Genomic DNA, 22,382 nt, shown 5'->3' on the forward strand with positions numbered 1-22,382 from the left:
TGTGGTATTAAAAACCTTGACCTCTTCATGAAAATATGGCGAAGGGGAGGCTTTGTGCTCTAAAGTGTTATATTTTCTAACATAGTAAACAGTGGCTACCAGCTTCTCCATGTTTTTTTGGTAGACCTAACTATATTACCTTTACTATTTATTTGTTATTATTACTGAGGTTCTAGATGATCAGTTTAAGTTATATTTTAAGGTCAAATCTGGTATGAATGTATTGGTATGTGGACCAAATGGATGTGGTAAAAGTTCATTATTTAGGACACTTGGTGAGGTAAATATTTATTTATAATTCTCTCTGAAGCTTTAATATTACTTCTTCACCGAATTATTTAATAATTCCACTATTGTGAGTCAAAATTATGTAAGTTTTATTGAGTATACATCTAAACACAGATTAGATGGAAGATACCCCCTGGTATGTGTAAATTGCCCAGGGTAATGGGTAGCGACACCCAGGTATATGGGTTAGCAACAACCACAACTATTGGAGTAAATATTCTGAGGAAACCCTTAACCATGATATGACCTCTAATTAACCTTTGCTTCTGTCAATGTAAAGTGCTTTATGGAACAGCTTCAGAGACAGTTTCTAGTAAAATAGTTGATGGCACAACTTAAAGAGTTGTATAAAATTCTTTCAGTTATGTTTTTATTTTCATATTATATTGTGGACAGTAGGACCCTGGTCAGGCTAGAAATTTGTTAAATGATTTAAAAAAAATCTAGTTGGCGTTCACATTATCTTTAATCTTAATGATCTCTATAAGTCTAATCTGAACAACTGCATCCACACTACAGGTAAAAATACTAGATCAATCTGACATTATAACCAAGGAATATGTTACCACAGTGTATAAATAGAATTATCCCGATATAGAGTAATTTCTCGCAATTTGATTGGCTGAAATTGTCCTAATAAATTTCAGTACAATTTTTTAGACCGTCAATGAGAATTGTCTCCCTTATTTATTACATCAATCAGTCAGGGGCATTACTGAAACAAGTAACAATTAAAATTACCTATACAAGTAATGTTGAAAACGAGGCTAATTTAAATATAACTTATGTAAGTTATTTTTCTGAATATTATTTTTATAGGTGTCCAATAATACAGATTTTACTAGCTTTAAATAATTTTCACAGTCATCTGGTTATTTTTCCTGATATATAAAAACTAATTCTTCCGAAACACTAATTAACTTTCTGACGCACTTATCTTTCATACCGAGGCTTCTGGGTCAAAGATTGGTCTCTTGGGACTATTAAATTATCATGTTCCTCTAAAATCTTGAAGGTAGACTGATATAAATAGATAGATACTTGTGAATTAATTAAGACCTGAAGTTGTTTATAATTTGTAACCCAAATCAATTGCATATGTGCCTTAGATAAGTGTTATTGCTAAAAAAAAATATCAAAAATGTATAAAATAACTTATTCAAGTAATATTTTTGTCATTATTTTTAAAGTAACCTTTTATCTCTATACTCCTCTCAAATCTGATAAATTCTTTATTTTATGATATAAAATGTTGTTTAAAATCATGAAAACTACATTTAGTCTATGTTTCTATTGAAAATTAAAATAACTCTATTAAGTAATTTTATTATTTTTAAAAACAAACATTACTTATATATGAGCCAGTCCATGCGAAAAGGTACAAAAACGAAAAATTTACGAAATTCTAAAAAGTGTGCATAATTATTGGTAGTAGACTTGTGATTTATAAAACACATTTACTTTCCCTCATATTATCAAGCTGTGAGCTACACGCTCCTGCGAGTGTTGAGACCCCCCCCCTAGTTTTATCAAGATTTTTAGTGAATTATTTCATATATTTCAATCATTTTCAAAGTACAGTTTAAATGGCTTGATTTGCCACTTGATAACGTTAAACCTGGTAGCAGTGGGGATAAGGCTCTCGCTTACGATGCGGATATCAATGCAATCAAACCGGGCAACGGTTCGAATCCCGTCCAACTAAGGTTGATTTATATAATATTAAATAACTTAACTTAACTTAAATTTCAATTTCTAAAACACAAGATGTCATAGTTTTTGCATTTTCCCTCATGTTTTAATGTTGTCTTTCTTTCTTTAAACCTGTAGAACTGACGGAAATTATTGACTTTTGTCTCTGTAGTGTCATAATTTTTGTAGTTTCTGGTCGGTATAGCATTAGTCCGGGGAACAAATGATTTTACACTTGCTCAAATACCAAAAATTCAGATATTTCTACGTCTTTTTCGGTTTTAGTTGACAAATTCGGGATAGAATTGACAATCTTATGAATGTTTACATTAATGTAATTTTTTTTCGGATAAAATCGTTTTTCAAAAATACTATAACAAACTTTGATAACGTGTCCTGTAAAGTTTACCAAAAGGACTTTTTGTACCTTTTCGCATGGACTGGCTCATATCATTTTCAAAATCACAAAAAAACAAAAAAATCGAAATTGCCAAAAAGCAATGAAATATCGAAATACTTATAATACTTCATATCTAACGTTATAATTTAATGCAAATATTGACATATAATTATCCCTAGCAACTAAAATTCTCCCCTTAGCAACCGTACACCAATCAGCAAAAAGTCCATATTCCAAATATTTTAGCAACGATTTGAAGTTTCAAATGGATTCGGCATCTCTCAAAACATCTAGTTTGCAAAAAACACATCTAAAATATGTTGATTTTTTTAAAACGGTAGGGCGAAATCACTCTTTTACTATACATAGGCTTTGCTTGGTACTTTCGCCGATATCACCTATATGAGCCAGTCCATGCGAAAAGGTACAAAAACGAAAAATTTACGAAATTCTAAAAAGTGTGCATAATTATTGGTAGTAGACTTGTGATTTATAAAACACATTTACTTTCCCTCATATTATCAAGCTGTGAGCTACACGCTCCTGCGAGTGTTGAGACCCCCCCCCCCTAGTTTTATCAAGATTTTTAGTGAATTATTTCATATATTTCAATCATTTTCAAAGTACAGTTTAAATGGCTTGATTTGCCACTTGATAACGTTAAACCTGGTAGCAGTGGGGATAAGGCTCTCGCTTACGATGCGGATATCAATGCAATCAAACCGGGCAACGGTTCGAATCCCGTCCAACTAAGGTTGATTTATATAATATTAAATAACTTAACTTAACTTAAATTTCAATTTCTAAAACACAAGATGTCATAGTTTTTGCATTTTCCCTCATGTTTTAATGTTGTCTTTCTTTCTTTAAACCTGTAGAACTGACGGAAATTATTGACTTTTGTCTCTGTAGTGTCATAATTTTTTGTAGTTTCTGGTCGGTATAGCATTAGTCCGGGGAACAAATGATTTTACACTTGCTCAAATACCAAAAATTCAGATATTTCTACGTCTTTTTCGGTTTTAGTTGACAAATTCGGGATAGAATTGACAATCTTATGAATGTTTACATTAATGTAATTTTTTTTCGGATAAAATCGTTTTTCAAAAATACTATAACAAACTTTGATAACGTGTCCTGTAAAGTTTACCAAAAGGACTTTTTGTACCTTTTCGCATGGACTGGCTCATATATAAGTAACTAAAAAAAATAACTTGTTTAAGTAACGTCCCTGACTGTCAATTGGAATTATCTCCCTTATACCATTGACCTGTTAAAAAAAAATGAAAAAAATTAGTTGCTTTATAGTCCTAATATTTAAAAATTTTCACAGTTTCAGATTAAATAACTATAATATATTTGGTGATATTGTCCTAAAATTGAATTTGATTATAATGATTTGTAAATAACAAAATCAGGATAAATTCGTTACACAGCATTCAATTGTCCTAATACGGAATTTATCAAGTCAATAAAATTCATATCGGGTTTGGCTTCGCCTCTCCCAATATGAATTTTATTGACCCCATAAATTCTCGTATTAGGACGATTGGACACTGTGTAACTAATAATATTTAATCAAAATTATCTGTTGATACACACGCTGGAAAAAAATGGATGAAATGATTGTTTCAATTGAATTACAACTTTAAATGTTAGTACTACTGTTATTTACAGTGTGAACAGAGTCTAAGTGTCTATTAAATCAGTTGTTACTGTTGTTATAATGGACTACAGTATATGAAATTAAACTGAAGGATGATCACTGTAATCAGAGATTAACTAGGATATAGAAATATAATTATCCCTTATCAAGATCCTTGAGAGAGTAAACTCAGTATTAAGATCCTTGAGAGAGTAAACTCAGTATTAAGATCCTTGAGAGAGTAAACACAGTAAAGCATCCCTTTGATGCTGTTGGGTGGTAAAAAACACAGCCATGTCTGGTGGAAATCAGTACATTAAATTATATGCCTCTCATTAGACAAGTTCTATGCTCTGCATTTTAAAGGGGCACTAGCTACAAGATATAGAAAATAATAAAATCATTAATGAAAGTGAAATGATGAAATAAAAATTTGCTCTAAGAAGCCAGTTTTGTTCAGTATGCCAAAAGTAACAAAGAATTGTCACTTATGAAATATTCACCTGCACAGTTAATAATTTTGATCTTATTTAATCCATATTCATGTGTAACTCTATTGAACCTCTTAGCATGAACTGTGTGTGTTCAGCAAGTAAAAGAATGTCAACAATGAAAGTGAAACAAGGGTAAACCATTTAGTTGGCTGATTTGATCTATAATTTACTATAAAAACTTGTTCTTATACAGGAAAAAAACTTTATTAACATATTGTTTTAACCTATTATATGGAAATCAAACAGACCTAGAAAAACACAGTTGCATGAGTTCTCTATCTATTTATATATTTGTTTATGTTTTTATCTGGTTATATAACCATTGGCAGTCTTTGGAAGGTAACATCAATGGTTAATTAGATGGGGTCTAGACTTAAATAAACTGAAAATGCTGTCACAATATTTCCAATTTATGCATCGTAAATTTCTAGTATGAGAATTTGAATATAATTGAACATGAATTTTACGACAAGTGCAGCTTCAAACACTTGATGGATAGGTCTGCTAAATTCTTCCTCTTTCCAACATGCCCTCTTTTTCCAGTGGCCGTTTAAAGGACAAGTTTCACTTACTAAAAGGTTAGACAAATCCCTTTATAGTAGTACAATCTATGCTTCAAATTAAAGCTTAAATTGAGAATTAAAATGGGGAATGTGTCAAAAAACAGCATATTTTAGATGCATTATCAAAACATTTTCAGACATAACTAGCTTGAGGAAACCCTTAACCTCAACCTAGGATCCAGAATGTTCAGTTACCAAAAGTTGTCAATGATGATTTTAATACGAAGATGCAAAAACCTTTATAGATCAGGGGTGGTTGTGAAAATAAATTATGCCCAAAACATGTAAGAATCATGGAACAATTTAAAGTCCTCAATGCTCTTCAACTTTGTACTTGTTTGGCTTTATAACTATTTTAAATCTGAGCGTCACTGATGAGTCTTATGTAGACAAAATGCGCCTCTGGTGTATTAAATTATAAATCTGGTACCATTGATAACTAATTACCAAAACTGACTTAATAACACAAATAATGATAAGGGATTATAACTTTGTTATTTTGAACCAGATGTGCCAAAATGAATTTATAATTGTATAAATAGAATATATATTCAGAACTATTTCTACAAGGTTCTATGTGAAAGTAGTATTTTGGCTTGCTTAAAAAACATCCAAAGTATAGAATATTTTTTTTAGTTTTTTAGTTTAAAGCAATTATATGCACAGAATTTATTTGTTTTTATAAAAAAAATCTCGGCTCTAACTCTAAAAATAGATATTTAATGTCAAGTGGTCTGTAGTTCATTTGAAATCTTCAGTCATACTTCATGTACTTATATTTGACATTTTTGAAACTGTACCAAATCACTACTTTCCTTAAAAATTCATTCCCCAAATTTGTTTTACATGTTATTTCACCCCCTACTTACTATTTTGTGCATAAACTATAAGAATAAATTTTCCAAAAATTGCAGGTCATACACTGCACTATAGTACTAGTAACCAGAATTAACATTGATCAGTCAAAATTGTTGTTAACCTTATTTGAAAAAGATAACTGTTTGAATTCATTTACCACATAGCATTGATTTATTAATATTTAGAATAATAAGACAGTAAAGTTTTCCCCAATGGAAACCTTATCCAGAAGATAAATTGAATTTTGCCAAGCAGGTGCCATCGTCATCACAAATAAAACCAGATGACTCATTATGTTTAAAACAAATACACTTAGGATACTCCAGTCCATTCTCTTCACTAATCAGTACTTTACTATCCTTTCCATCCTTTGATATTACTACTATACTATTAGAGTAATAGTCTGCTACAATAATGTTACCATAAGTGTCTGTACAAAGTCCAAATGGTCCTGATAAATCCTGTGTATATTTCCAGATCTGTTTACTTGATTCATCATAACTGTTTACTGCTTTACCTTCCCAGTCACTATAGATTACTCTGTCATTACAGTAAACAAGGTGATACAGGTTTGATTCACTCTCAACCTGTATTGACTTCAGTGTATTGCCTTCCAAGTCTATAATACGGATTTCTTTATCATACAAACCTACAGCCAGAGAATTATTGGAGAATGATAAACCATAGCATCCTTTGTCTAATGTGATAACTTTAGTAACTGTTTCATTCTCCATATTGAAGATCTTAATTGCCTTCTCCTCAGGATAAGTTATGGCTATAGTGTTCTGATTGATCTGTGTAACACCCCAGGCTTCACCAGGCATAGGTAACTGTTTCTGTAGTTTACCATCAGAAGTAAGTAGGTTCACTTTACCCCACCGTTCCACCACTATAAGTCTTCCATCCATCAGACAAATCATGTCACTAATCATCTTCTTTATGTTGATCTCTATCTCTGTCTCTATATTCATGGTCATGTTCTTTACGTTGGATTGTTCTCGTGATTCTACTTGTGCTTTCCTCCTCACACTTGTTTCTCTGCTAAAGCCTGTTTCTGTCCTTACAACCATTACATCTCCCAGGGATTCTAGTGATCCTAAATTGCTTAGTATCTTTGCTATTTCATCATTTTGTTTCATTTTGATGCTAAATTCGTTTGCCCTCTCATCATCTTCCAGATCGTCAACATATCTTTGACATTGATGTACTTGTAGTTCAATCTGATGTAAACCAAGAAATGATTGGAGTTTTGAACTATGTGTTGTGACTGTTGGTAAATTGTTATGAGCTTTTTTGAGCGTTTTCTTTTTTTCTTTGATTTCTGTTATTAGATCTGTTGTGTTTGACTTTTCCTGATTCCAGATGATGTCTACTTCTTGGCATAACCTCTTTTCCAGGTGGTCTAAATGTTTATTCATTTTCTCCCTTATTATGTGGATTGATTTCTTTATGTCTTCACATTGTTGTTCTTCAGTTTTGATGTTTGTTGATTTATTATTTACCACTTTATCCAAGAGATGTAAGATGGAGTTGATATCTGTCTCCACAGACTCTTTTGTTTCATCAATCTTTGTTTTTTCCACAACAGTCGCTAAACTTTTTATTTCCGGGCATTTTGAATGATTTGTGGAAATACATTTATCACAGCAAGGCATTAAATGATTGGGACAGTACAAGTTAAACTGTTGACCATGTTTGTTACATTCTGTATGGATAGCTCTGATGGAGGGTTTATAACTTTTGATATCAATTGTTTTATGATCACGTGTTCCTTTTGATCTTTTATGATGAACAGAACATGTTGAACATAATCCTTCATCACAGTTGTAACACCAGATGTCAGCTTTAGTGTGTACTTTTCCTTCTTGACAAGGTCCACATGGTATAGGCTTACTGGATGCCATGACCCTTAAAATATACAAGATATAAGTTTTTTAGCCTCATGGGAAGGTCCAAATAGTACAACTTACTGTACCCAAATTGCACAGAGTACCCAAATTGCAACTATTTAGCAAAAATAGAAGCGAAAACCTTACAAGATTTCCTTGAGACTACAGGATATGTAATTTTATACTATGGACATCTTTCAACATAGGTAAGCACAGTTTAGATATACACAAAACGTTCACAGTATTGTCAATAGATGAAGTGTTTACTGAAAAACCAAAAATTGTACAGAAATGTCACCATGCGACGTCATCAAAACGTCATCTTTTTGAAATTAGCAAATACAATATGTTACAAGCATCCATTTCTTAAAAAATGATGAGTAAGCATGAACTAATATCCAATTGTCCAAAATATTTGAAGAAATTAAACAAAACCTCTGTTATTCGACTTTTGACGATGCCAATTTAAGCATGGATACAATTTGGGTACATTGATGGTTTGGAAGTCAGTCCAGACCAATTTTTCTATAATTCCATATAGATTCAGAATATGGGGAAACCATATAGTAATTAATGATACATCTACAAGATAAACACATAATGAAAACTTTTGTCTGAACCATAAATAAATGTAGGTTAAAAAATTGTCAAAATAGGTGCAATTTGGGTACCCACATGTTAGGTTTATTGGATGCCATGACCCTAAATTTATACAAAATATAAGTTATTTAACCTTATGGGCAGGTCCACAAGGTATAGGTTTATTGGATGCCATGACCCTAAACAAATACAAGATATAAATCACAAACTTTTTTACGAGACCACTGAAGGGGGACCAAAAAGTGGTGTCATAAGACAAGTGGTCTTACAGGTTCTATCTATAGAAAATGCACAACAGAGGGACCTCACACATCTTTCCTTTACCATATGATCGATGTCAACTTTTTCCTGCTTTTTTAGGTTAAAAATGGATTCCTAATTGTAGAATAATTGATATATTGTAACCTCATTCAAAATACAAATACGAGATAAGATTGTACATGATTTGGACACAGATAGGCAAACAATTGTTTGATTTCAACTCAAAATGTTTTCTTGACTTTTTCGCCCAAATCTTTTAAAACAAGATAATTTTGGTGTTTCTCATTTTTTGTAAAGTTTGCTATAGCTTACTATTGCTACTTTCCTTAGGCATCGGCCTCAACTTCCGGTGAGACAGACTATCGCAATGTTCTGCTCCAAGATAATGTAGTACTAGTGTTCGACTTCTGATTCTTGGATACTTTGAGTTGCTACTCTTTTGAAAAGATTACAGCTTGAATAAAAAAGGAATGAATGTTCAACGACAATTCAGATGAATTTAACTTTAATTTGAAAATAAGTATCACAAACACTGGCGGATCGGCCATTGGCTGAAGAGAAAATCAAAAGAAATCTACACGAGACAGCGTTTCATTCATGAATATTTCATGAATGAACATTTTCCCGCACTATTTTTTACTATGTACGATATTTACAACTGTTTATTATTGAATAAGTAAAAGCCTGAGTGTATCGAAAGAGTCCCGGTATGCGAGAACAAGTTGATATTTGACAAAATTGTCGGATAATTGACAAGTGATAATGGTTTGATTTATTTTAACAATACACTGGTGATAGAATATATAATAATCGATAATTATATGGCTTATGTCTCACACCAAGGACGAGTAAAGGAAAATACCGGCTTATAGAAATAAATAGAAAAGTGCATTGTTTTTGTCAAACTGACATCAATCTGAAAGTTTTGATGCCAAAATCATTTGAAAACATTTAATTCCGTTATTTAAGTACTAGCTGTTTCACAACAGAACTAACAACAGAAAAACATTGTCTTAATGACAATTAGTATCATAGCATCCGTATAATTTAAAAGCAACCGAGTCATCAGCTACTTCTTAGAATATTATAGTTCAGTGTATCAAGACCGAGATCAAACTAAAGACAAGTTCTGTAAAAAATTATTTAATAACATTTGTCCATGTACTAGCAAAATGACTTTCTTAGTGCTTAACAATGCAGTGGCGGATCAAGAACTTTTCATCCTCACACTTTATTCCTGGGGCAGTAGTATTTTTTTTTAAGATTGACCTATAATAAACATTTTACAGCATTCCTGACGCGATTGGAAGCAGTACCTCTGGCCAAGGGAAGCCAGTCGAAATGGTACGGAATTGCTGATAAAATGTCGTCTATTTTGGGGAAGAAAATTAACAGAACATTCAGACCACACAACCTATACAGTATATACACAGCCTGACAACTTATTGTATTATTCTTTCCACGATATGCAAGAGGACAAACACATGTTGGCAGAATAATTTTAACAAACATTTTCACAACAAAAACGTTTTATTTTAATTTCTTTTGATAGTTTATTTACATACTTACAATGAACTTTCACTTTCAGTACGTTGCTATTAATAACGTTACTTACCATTGTAACATTGTGACGTTTAAAATTTAACAACCCGATTTTGTACTTCAACATGATTTTATGTATATTGTTTTTATCCTGATGACGGTGCCCTAGGCACCGAAACATGTCGAACAATAAATTTCTGCAGCAGTCCCTAAAGTGTTGTTGTTATAAGACTCTCTACATTTTATGTTTTTTATCATAAAGACCCTGCATACCCTCGGGTATCCACCTTATGGACTCTACCGTACTACAGACTCACCAGGCGTTGGTTCACTTTCCTTTGTAATTGATTATAATAAACAATGTGTCGCCACAGAGGCAATGATTACTTGTATATCAAATAAATGGTGTAAAACAAAAATCTCAAATGTCATTGCCTTAATGGTAAATACGCAGCAGCAACTAAAATGTGTTACAGGGTTACATAAGCACCTCAGATCAACATTGTATGAATCTAGTGTATATACACTTTTTATTCCTGAGGTCATACTACTATTGTTATTCCCCAACTATATTGAGTTTTATCCTTGTTTTTTTTTCTGTAAGTATGTACGTCCCTTACTTGTACGTACGTCCATACATCCCAAAATTGATTTCTGTTCTCTTACTTTAGTTTGCCTGAACCAAATTTTATGAAACTTATACGCAACCACAAAACACAAGTCAAGTTTGAATTTTGTTGGCGTCCCTTTTACCATTCTAGATGTAAAGGGGTGAAATTTTCAGTTTACCCTATCAAGTATATATACCCTTATATATAAGTTTGACTTGTAGCTTTCTTCGGTTATACATTTATCAGGTGAACATAAAAACGGTCTTTAGATTTAGAAGTATAGGTATATAAAACAAGAATGTGTCCCTAGTACATGCATGCCCCATCTGCACTATCATTTTCTATGTTCAGTGGACCGTGAAAATGGAGTAAAATCTCTAATTTGGCATTAAAATTAGAAAGATTATATCATAGGGAACATTTATAATACTAAAATAATGAGGTCCAATTTATCAGCCGTCATGGGGTAAAAACGACAAATCAAAGAATTCAATTTTATATATATCCAATATAGGACAATGGTGTTGATTAAAAATTACACCACTCTTCCACATAATTAATATTCAACTGTTACCTATTACCTTATCTGAACGTTTCTCATCTGACAGGCGCACCACCAAAGGGTGTATTTAGGATTTTGCCATATACACGGGTCATAGTCACAGGGTTGACACTACTAAATTCAATCATTGGCAAATTGTTCCCCATTGTAGTATTTTAAGCAGTAAGACTTTCTAAGATGACAATACGAATTCTAAAAATCGGGACTTAAAATAAGGCGTATAGGTACAGTTTTCAATTTGTTAGTGGGCATGACATAAAACATCGAATCAAAGAATTCAACTTTATTTATAACTTAATTAATAAATATAGGACAATGCTGTTGATTAAAAAATACTCCATTCCAGGACCTTTTGTTTTCCAAATAATTAATATTACCAATAATTGATAAGTTCCAGGTCGACGGGTTCAAACAGAAAGATTTTGAAAGCAGAGAACACTGTGTGTCTAAAATAAGGTGTAGGCATAGTTATATACTTTAATTCAGTCACTGACCCGCGATATCACGGGTGTGTTCTAATGTGTACTAAGTTTCAAATTGATTTGACTAACTTCATTAAAAACTACCTTGACCAAAAACTTTAACCTGAATGGGACAGACCAACGGACAGAAGGACGGACGGACGGACGAACGAACGGACACACAGACCAGAAAACATAATGCCCATAAATGGGGCATAAAAAGTGATTTTTGGAAATTGCTGGCGAGACGATGGTTTAGTTTGAAAAATCAAAACTGTGATTTATTACATATTTGAAATAATACACGTCTATAACCTATTTGAAATAATACACATATACAGTTGCAAACTTTCCAGAGGTGCTATCCAGCACTTTGATTTACACTCAATTTTGGAACAAGTTTTAATTTGAACTTAATAAAATAAAACTTGATCATCCATATCCGTAAGTTAGAAATGGATTTGTAATTTTAATGTTACATCCTTCATTTCCTTTAGAGTTTATTGAAGTTGAAAGGTCAATTTGTATGACACAAATTTCTTAAGACATTGTTTAATATTTGTCCATGTGTATGTGAAAAGATCGTCATACCTGTTTACAAACAAATCTGTTCTTTATTAAATCATCTTATTTGAATATAACTCCCATTGTGTGTATGGCAGTTAAAATTTTTGACAAAAAATATCAGCCGACCAGGAAGTTAATTAGAACATGTTGAATCCTGATCAAAGTAACCAATAGATATTTAAATACCTGACCCAGTTAATATGACATAGGTCAATAACCATGTTACTGTGTTATCAGACATATCATAATGCAGGCATTTAAATTGTTTACCTTAGAAAATCTATGTCAATTTTGTATATAATATTTATATAACAATTAATTTTGTACAATTGTCACAGTTGAATGTCTACCATTATTTTAGAATTATTGATCATCAAGTTTATAAAACATGTAAAAGGTACTTCAGATCATTTCTGTTTTGTTTTGTCATCCATATAAAACATTAGTTCAGAAATGTCACTCAGTATAGTTGGTAACATTTATATTAATATTCATAAAACTGGCTTACTTGTCTTTTGATTAGGTGTTTGCCTACTATGTGGGTGCAATTGGTTCACTTCTGAAATAGGCAGAGGCAATTTATCGAGATAAGTCCTAATAATTATGACATCTTGAAAGTTATTATTGAAGTTTTTGCTGTGACGCCCTAGCTTCCAACAACATCACATCATAAAATTAAAAATGCTGTCATAATTATATGGACTTTGGTCAGCTCAGAGTCGGAACAACATGTCCTTTAATGCTGTTACAGTGGGAACTAGGAACTATCGTGTTAATAATCTGTCTCTGTGTTGTTGGTCCATTAAAAGGCAGGGGTAATATTCATATCAACAACATTTTCTTGTATAGTATTTGATACATATGTTTTATATGCCATTAGACATTAAAAACTAATTTATTATCATCACTCTTACAACATTTCTATTGTAGTTATGGCCATTATTTGGTGGCACAATGACAAAGCCAGAAAAAGGAAAACTATTTTATGTTCCTCAGGTAAGTCAATTTTTTTTTCTTGTGCTAGTTAAACTTTGGCAACTTTGTTTATATTTGACCATTCATTTGGTGTCAGTTGTCTATCTTTAACCTCCATCATCTATCAACAGCCTGTTTTGTCATCAGTTAACTTTACTGAAGAATTTCCTATGATCTGGTCTGCCAATCAACATGTCCATTTTATAAAATCTTGTCAGGAAAATCATTGTATGAGTTATTGCTCCTAAATGCATCAGCACATCTTATTTTCAGTGACAATATATGGACCTGCCTAGATAGTCATGGTTAATTGATCTTTAAATTTTTGCATAGCTAGTTGTTTCATGTGAAAGTTTGTGATTTAAGTCAGTTAAAGGGGAATGACTACATCACAACAATTTTAGAATTTAGTAGCACATTCCAGTGATATTATATGGGCATGGTTTATTGTTTTGATATTTTTGCAAAGTTGTTTCATGTTAAAGTTTGTGATTGAGGTCAACTACGGGGGAACTTCAAGAAAGGTAAGTCCATGATATTTGGTATACATTCTTAGTCTTGTATGATTTTTAATTTCAGTTTCTTGTGTATAATTCTGGGTTTAGTATGACTTCCATTATCGCTGTACTAGTATACATATTTTTAAGGGGCCAGCTGAAGGACGCCTACGGGTGCTGGAGTTTCTCGCTATATTGAAGACCCATTTCAGACCTTCAGCTGCTGTCTGCTCTATGGTTGGGTTGTTGTTGCTTTGACACATTCACAATTTCCTTTCTCAATTTTATTCGTAATAGTATTTGCACATCTCATTTGCATAGATACTATATATCCTTGCTACCTCAGACATGGTTACTGAAAGTTCAGATGCTTTAATTAGAAATAAAGAAAAATGCAACAATATCATGCTAGCAAGGATATAAATAGTTCAGGAAAACCAGAAACCATAAGTTGTTTTAGTATTGGCACATCTCATCAACAACTCAGTCATGTTTGATGGACTTGGAAAGTTTTGCATATCAGACTTGTTAAATGTATGATTCATATGTAAGGATATCATTGCAAACTTATTAATAGGATCATGTTGAAGTTCCTTACCTGAACATTTTTTTCTTTCTACAGAGACCGTATATATATGTTGTATGTTTCTTATACCTTACCTGAACATTTTTTTCTTTCTACAGAGACCGTATATATATGTTGTATGTTTCTTATACCTTATCTGAACATTTTTTTCTTTCTACAGAGACCGTATATATATTGTTTGTTTCTTATACCTTACCTGAACATTTTGTACTTTCTACAGAGGCCGTATATGACTGTGGGAACATTGAGAGATCAAGTAATATATCCTGATAGCAGAGACAGCCAATTAAAGAAAGGAATAAGGGATGTTCAGCTAGAAGATATTCTTAAAAAGGTAGTCACTAATTGAAGAAAAGAAAATTCTCTCTTCGAAAGATGCTGGCTATGTAGATGGGGGACATTCTTTTACATTGGTTACAATCAAATAAATTGATAAATTCACAAGCTAAACAGATCTGATGTCATTAAAAAAAAGGGTTGTCAAGATTTTGTTGATGTTATTCAACACTGACAATTCAAAATCTGTGAACATTTGTGAATTAATATGTAGTTCTGTTAGGCCTTAAACATTTGTGAATTAATGTGTTGTTTGCTTAGTTGAATTCTATAGTTGAATTCTCCACAGATATTCCATTGAAGAAATAAAGGATTCCAAAGACATAGTCACTACAGCTCAATATCTTGACTACGTTTGGGATTTGCTCAATGTTGAAGGCTGTGCAGTGACCTATAGTTATTAATTTCCATGTCGTTTTGGTCTGTTGTGGAGAGTTGTCTCATTAGAAATCATACCACGTCTTCTTTTTAGCTCACCTGGCCTGAAGCTTTTCTCATCACTTTGCGTCCAGTGTCTGTCGTCGTCGTCGTTGAATTTTACAAAAATCTTCTCCTCTGAAACTATTGGGCCAAATTAAACCAAACTTGGCCACAATCATCATTAGGATATCTAGTTTAAAAAATGAATCCGTTGACCCGGCCAACCAACTAATATGGCTGCGATGGCTAAAAATAGAACATGCAGTTTTTGGCTTATAACTCAAAAACCAAAGCATTTAGAGCAAATCTGACTGGGTTAAAATTGTTTATCAGGTCAACATCTATCTGCCCTGAAATTTTCAGATGAATCAGACAACCCTTTGTTGGGTTGCTGCCACCAAATTAGTAATTTTAAGGAAAATTTTTCAGTTTTTGGTAGTTATCTTGAATATTATTATTGATGGAGATAAACTGTAAACTGCAATAATGTTCAGCGTTCTACAAATAAGTCAAATTACCAAAATTGTCAGTTGACCCCTTAAGGAGTTATTGCCCTTTATAGTCAATTTTTAACCATTTTTCAAAAAATTTAGTATTCTTTTAAAAAAAATCTTCTCCTCTGAAACTACTGGGCCAAATTTAAAAAAACTTGGCCACAATCATCAGTAGGGTATCTAGTTTAAAAAATGTGTGGCGTGACCTGGCCAACCAACCAAGATGGCCACCATGGCTATAAATAGTACATAGGGGTGATTTTGGCTTATATCTCTGAAACCAAAGGATTTAGAGCAAATCTGACAAGGGATTAAATTGTTTATCAGATGATCCACAGATCTATCTGCCCTGAACAATAAGTTAGTTAAGAACTTAACTTTATGACAAAAGAGATGATTTCAATTTAAGAAAAAATAAACAGCAATGAATGTGTATTGACTGTATATCTCTTACTTTGATACAATATTCCAGGTCTTGATTTCCTTGATAGAAGATTGCTTCTTAATTGATTAGTGGAAGTCATCGCTTTAAAAGGTAAATGGATTTGGGTGCTTAGTCTTATAAATTTCTTTCAGGATTAAAAGATGGATGAAAAATTCATTATTATTTATATGAATAAGGCTTTTTATGCCCCCGCAATAGCAGAGAGGGCATTCAGTTTTACGCTTGTTGTAATTGATTTTAAATTAAATCTTTATAGGTACAGCTGGAGTACATCCTAGAAAGAGAAGGGGGCTGGGATTCTGTACAAGTAAGTTATGACAGATTAATTGATGTTCTTTTGCTTTTCATTGTATCAAGTGCATGAAGGGATTTTCTATCATGAATTTCTTATAAAAAAATGCACAATGTTGTGAAATGTTTTGCTTTTCAAATAAAACTGTCTTGAGCAACTATTTGTCTGTAACACAGCTTTCTTATCTATATGTTTTGGAATTTTTTTAACTAGTTTGAATACTCATTCCACATTTAAAGTTTTAAATGAGTTTGAGAACTTGTTAAGCATTTGAAGTTTGGTATATATGAGTTTGTTCCACATATATGAGGTGTTTTTTTTATAAGTTTGAGTACTCATTCCAAGTTTCAAAGTTTTTTTAATGAGTTTAAGAATTTTTAAATCTTTAATAAGAACTTATTCCACATATAAAGATTTTAAAAAGAATTTATTCCACATATAAAGTTTTTAATAAAATCTTATTCCACTTATCAAGTTTTTATTGAGTTTAAGAACTTATACCACATATAGGGTTTTTAATAAGAACTTATACCACATATAGGGTTTTTAATAAGAACTTATTCCACATATAGGGTTTTTAATAAGAACTTATACCACATATAGGGTTTTTAATAAGAACTTATACCACATATAGGGTTTTTAATAAGAACTTATTCCACATATAAAGTGTTAAATGAGAACTTATTCCACATATACAGATTTAAAAGAGTTGATGTATTTACAGGATTGGATGGATGTGTTAAGTGGTGGAGAGAAACAAAGAGTTGCAGTAAGTACAGACGTACTCAGTTATTTTTTAAGTGATTTATTTTTATATGATGATCTTTAACAAATCAGTATTAATCATATTTTTGATTTTTCATCATAGACAATAGTATCAGAATGTTAACTGTAGAATGACATAGAACTTTGCTTTTAAGAATTTTCTTACATCCCATTGGCTTAGTTTGGAGCTATTTAATGTTACCCTTATTCCACAACAAACAGCTATATAGAATTTCCTTCTAAATGCCTTCATATATTTAGCTGTTTTGTAGTATGTGAGTCAACTATGATGGGTTATAAATCAAGTTTACGTTTGTTTGGTTCCGCTTTGCTGATTTATGCAAAAAATTCAGGCTTTGGACTTTATAAATTTCAATACCTAATAATTGTTTAAAGCTTGTTTTGCAAGAAGTGTCATTTATGTCATTCCGACTCATCTAGTTATTATAAAATATTAAACATTCTTAAAAGGCTTTCATGAGGTAGAGTTATAGAAAATTTGTGTAAATTATCTAATTGTAGAATAAAATCATAGTATATAGTATTTGTTCATCATTCTGAAGGTATCCTTGCTTGTTGTAGATGGCCAGATTACTTTATCATAAGCCACAGTTTGCTATCCTAGATGAATGTACGAGTGCGGTCAGTGTGGATGTAGAGGGTTTTATTTATCAGTATTGTAGAGAGGTTTGTAATTTATCTTAAATTGATATGTCCTCAATTCCAACTGATGCAATGCATTTACATTGATATTTGTTTAAACCTGCACTATGTATTATTAAGTCAGTTAAATTAATAATTTTCAATACACAAACGTAGTCAAAGATCTCAGTAAAATGTTCACAGTCTATTACACAATCAATGTTCTAAAAGATAGATATTAAACAGACATTAAAACCAATAAGTAGAAGAATAATTTAACTTTCAACATCATTTATTTTATTAAAAATAGCATTTACAAAAAGTTTGACAGATTACTGTATATTTTCTTTTTAAGTTTTCTCATTAAATTTCTACATTTTGTTTTTTATTATTTCTTAGAAATAAACTCATCATAGATACCAGGACTAAATTTTGTAGAAAATTCCTTTAGGTTGAATAAGCTTTTTGTATAAGACTCTATAAGCAGATATATTTTAATCAACCATGAGGAAGACTGTGTTATTTACATTAATTATACACTTCATTGTACAATGGGAGACAAGCAGTAGTATTAACATGGAGTCAGGACAATATGGACAAAAGTGACATGCAAGTTTATCATGGTGATAGAAAATTTGTAATTGGCGAAACATTTAAATTGATTACCCCCTTAATCTACAAATAGGTATCCAATGAATAATGAAGAATTCATGGTACTCTGATGTTACTTGGTATTGAAATTTAACACATTAACATGTGTGATACCTGTTATCATTATAATATGTGTATTATATTTATAGGTTGGAATAACGTTGTTTACAGTATCATAATAATATGTGTATTCTATTTATAGGTTGGAATAACATTGTTTACAGTATCACAATAATATGTGTATTCTATTTATAGGTTGGAATAACATTGTTTACAGTATCACAATAATATGTGTATTCTATTTATAGGTTGGAATAACATTGTTTACAGTATCACACAGAAAATCATTATGGAAACATCATGAGGTTTGTTAATAACTCTTTTACTGTGACATTGTTGTTAATGGTTTTACCGTAACTATCACTTCTTTAATATTATTCTAATTCCTATTTAACCATGATCAATAAACCAAACCAATATTACTTCATAGTGTTAAATATGAGATGCAAATCAGTTAATAAAATGGACTCAAAATTCAGCTCATCTTTGTGTGAGTTTGATAACTAGATGAATCTGGACCATTGGGTAGGGAGTCGAAAAAGTAAATGAAAATATTTGAGGTAGATAAAAATGTCTGATATTTGTGACATCATTAAAAGAATGCTAATTTGCAAAGGAGTAGGGGCAATAAGGCCCTTATTTTGCCCAAAAATTACTGCAAATTAAAAAATTATCATACAGAGTCTTAAATTACTGAAAACTCGACTAAGGTACTAGGTTTTCAGAAAAACAATACAACTTTTGCATTGAACAAGTTACCATGGCAACAAACCATGACTTAATTTGCATTTTTTGTAAAATTTCTTGATTTTCCTTGTTATGTGCCAATTTGAAACATTTATCAAACATTTTATTTTCTTGGGCCAAAACCAGGCCTTAATGCCACTACTCCTTTTCAGCAAATAGACATTAGTTTTCTAGTCATTGATTTAACTATGATTCAATGTAATATTTGTCAATAAAATTTAATTTGAAAAAATTTCTTCCTGAAGTTCAATACACATAAACTGGAATTCCTTTAAACTATAATGAACCTCATGTACAGAAATCAGTTTTGTGGATAAAAACAAGAGGCTCTCAAGAGCCTGAATCGCTCACCTTAAATTTTTTGCTTAAATCTTCCATCAATGATTATTTTGGGTTTTCAATTTATATCAATGGTTCTTCGATTCTGTCATATCTTCTTCAAAAGCAAAAACAAGAGTGGACACACTGAAATGTTTTGTTTGTCTCGTGTTCATAATATAATTTATGATGTAGGTATAAAAAAACATTGTATACCCCAAGCATTACATTATTGATGTTTACAGTTTATCTACATCTATAATAATATTCAAGATAATAACCAAAAACAGCAAAATTTCCTTAAAATTACCAATTCAGGGGTGGCAACCCAACATTCATCTGAACATTTCAGGGCAGATAGATCTTGACCTGATAAACAATTTTACCCCATGTCAGATTTGCTCTAAATGCTTTGGTTTTTGAGTTATAAGCTAAAAACTGCATTTTACCCCTATGTTCTATTTTTAGCCATGGCGGCCATCTTGGTTGGTTAGCCAGGTCACCAGACACAATTTTTAAACTAGATACCCTAATAATGATTTTGGCCATGTTTGGTTAAATTTGGCCCAGTAGTTTCAGAGGAGAAGATTTTTGTAAAAGATAACTAAGATTTACGGAAAATGGTAAAAAATTGACTATAAAGGGCCATAACTCCTAAAGGGGTCAACTGACCATTTCGGTCATGTTGACTTATTTGTAAATCTTACTTTGCTGAACATTTTTACTGTTTACAGTTTATCTCTATCTATAATAATATAGACGGACGGACGACGACGGACACCAAGTGATGGCAAAAGCTCACATTTCCTTTTGGAAAGGTGAGCTAAAAATGTGAAATCACAAAAATACCAAATGCTGAGGAAAATTCAAAACAGTTTTTATACGCCCGTCTTTTAGACGGGATGTATTATGGTATACCTTTGTCCGTCGCTCCGTCCGTCTGTCCGTCCATTGTCCACACTTCGGACAATAACTCAAAAACACTTTCACCAATTTCTATGAAACTTAAGTGAATTGTTTATATCTATTGACGTAAGCTCCCTTTTGTTTTTTTTTAATTTCAGATTTTAAGTTTTGGATTTATGGGACTTTATTCATAAAAAAAAGGGGATTTTTAACACTTCGGACAATAACTCAAAAAGGCTTTCACCAATGTCCATGAAACTTTGGTGAATTGTTTATATCTATTGATGTAACAAATAATACTTAATAAAATCTGATGAAAACATAAAATTTGTAAAATCTTTAGTTCAATTTAAAACATTAAATTTCTTGTAAAAAATAGGTTCCATGAATGTCATACGTTTGTACTATTATTGAATGGTTGCAAGGATGAAAGCACATTAGCAGTCCCTGAGATACTAACTGTTCCCTGAGGCATATATTATTTTATGATAACATTTTTACTATCTAAGCTATGGATAAAAATCAAATACTGTTTTTGCATATAGAATGTTTTACTCTTGTTAAAATTGGTTGCAATTGAAATCACAAATGATACCTTAGCATTGCAGCTTTTTTTATAGAGTTTGGTTTCGGTGGAAGGGTTGAGCGCAATAAAAAATGTTATAAAACATAACTAGTCTACAATAGCACATAATAAGTTAACAAGTGACAACATGAAAATCCTAACATGTGACTAAATATTCCTTAATTGTTAAAGGGTGTCATTTTATGAAAAAAAAATAAGGAAATCAAGTCTCCTAAACATTTATCAATATGATCATCTTGTGAATATTCTAAACAATATAAAGGTAATAATCATTATCCACCATATTAAGCACCATTTGAACAACTTTTGCATACATCTTTGTATAATTTAGTATGGATTCCTTACTGTGTTCAACAGAATCTAACTATGAGCAATATACCCCAAGAAAATTACCTTCTTTCAAACTACTATAAAATTTGGAAATCAGCCATAGAATTACTAAAACCCATAATCATATATCACTTTCCTTATATTGCATTGAAGACTTCTATGTTATATGCCAATGTTAATGATATTTGTTTTTTATGCTAAATATTGAAAAGCTGAACTAGGTTTAATCATCAGTGTCTTCTTCACTGTAATCACTGTCCTCATCATCAGAAAAATCCTCATTTTCATTCTCAGAAGAGGCCTCCTCATCATCAATGAAATCTTTATCTTCATCATCAATGAAATCTTTATCTTCATCATCAATGAAATCCTTACTTTCATCACCTACTTCCTCATTTAGATCATAACTTTCAGTAGAGTCACTTTCACCATCTTCACTTTCCCTGTTATCTTCTTGCTGCTCCTCATTGTCATTGTAGTATTTTTTGCCATTTTTATACGCCCTTCGTCTTTCAAACAACGGGCGTATCATGCGCTAAAGCGCAGCCCTTTATTATAGTTCGTTCTTATGTTGTACTGTTACACCACTGTCCCAGGTTAGGGGAGGGTTGGGATCCCGCTAACATGTTTAACCCTGCCACATTATTTATGTATGTGCCTGTCCCAAGTCAGGAGCCTGTAATTCAGTGGTTGTCATTTGTTTATGTGTTACATATTTGTTTTTCTTTAATTTTTTTTTACATAAACAAGGCCGTTAGTTTTCTCATTTGAATTGTTTTTATACGACCGCAAAAATTTTAATTTTTTGGTCGTATATTGCTATCACGTTGGCGTCGTCGTCGTCGTCCGAATACTTTTAGTTTTCGCACTCTAACTTTAGTAAAAGTGAATAGAAATCA

General features: G+C 31.7%; 2 protein-coding genes across 2 annotated transcripts in view; one reads left to right on the forward strand and one right to left on the reverse strand.

The window, feature by feature from the left end:
• Positions 1-22,382, forward strand: part of LOC143060437 (ATP-binding cassette sub-family D member 3-like) — an 83,422-nt gene that overhangs the window by 52,075 nt on the left and 8,965 nt on the right. Inside the window, exons 2-8 of the mRNA XM_076233603.1 lie at positions 203-280; positions 13,364-13,429; positions 14,712-14,825; positions 16,443-16,493; positions 17,203-17,247; positions 17,826-17,930; positions 18,845-18,901. Coding sequence (XP_076089718.1) covers positions 215-280; positions 13,364-13,429; positions 14,712-14,825; positions 16,443-16,493; positions 17,203-17,247; positions 17,826-17,930; positions 18,845-18,901 — 504 coding nt within the window. The 5' untranslated portion in view covers positions 203-214. The remainder of the gene's footprint in view (positions 1-202; positions 281-13,363; positions 13,430-14,711; positions 14,826-16,442; positions 16,494-17,202; positions 17,248-17,825; positions 17,931-18,844; positions 18,902-22,382) is intronic.
• Positions 5,704-12,560, reverse strand: LOC143060341 (uncharacterized). Its single transcript, XM_076233595.1, has 2 exons — positions 12,458-12,560; positions 5,704-7,848 (listed from the first exon to the last, which is right to left on the reverse strand). Exon 2 carries the CDS (start codon positions 7,842-7,844, stop codon positions 6,162-6,164), a length of 1,683 nt encoding a protein of 560 aa, XP_076089710.1. The 5' UTR covers positions 7,845-7,848; positions 12,458-12,560; the 3' UTR covers positions 5,704-6,161.

This window comes from Mytilus galloprovincialis, chromosome 1, assembly GCF_965363235.1.
Source record: "Mytilus galloprovincialis chromosome 1, xbMytGall1.hap1.1, whole genome shotgun sequence".
In the NCBI taxonomy this organism is placed as follows: domain Eukaryota; kingdom Metazoa; phylum Mollusca; class Bivalvia; order Mytilida; family Mytilidae; genus Mytilus; species Mytilus galloprovincialis.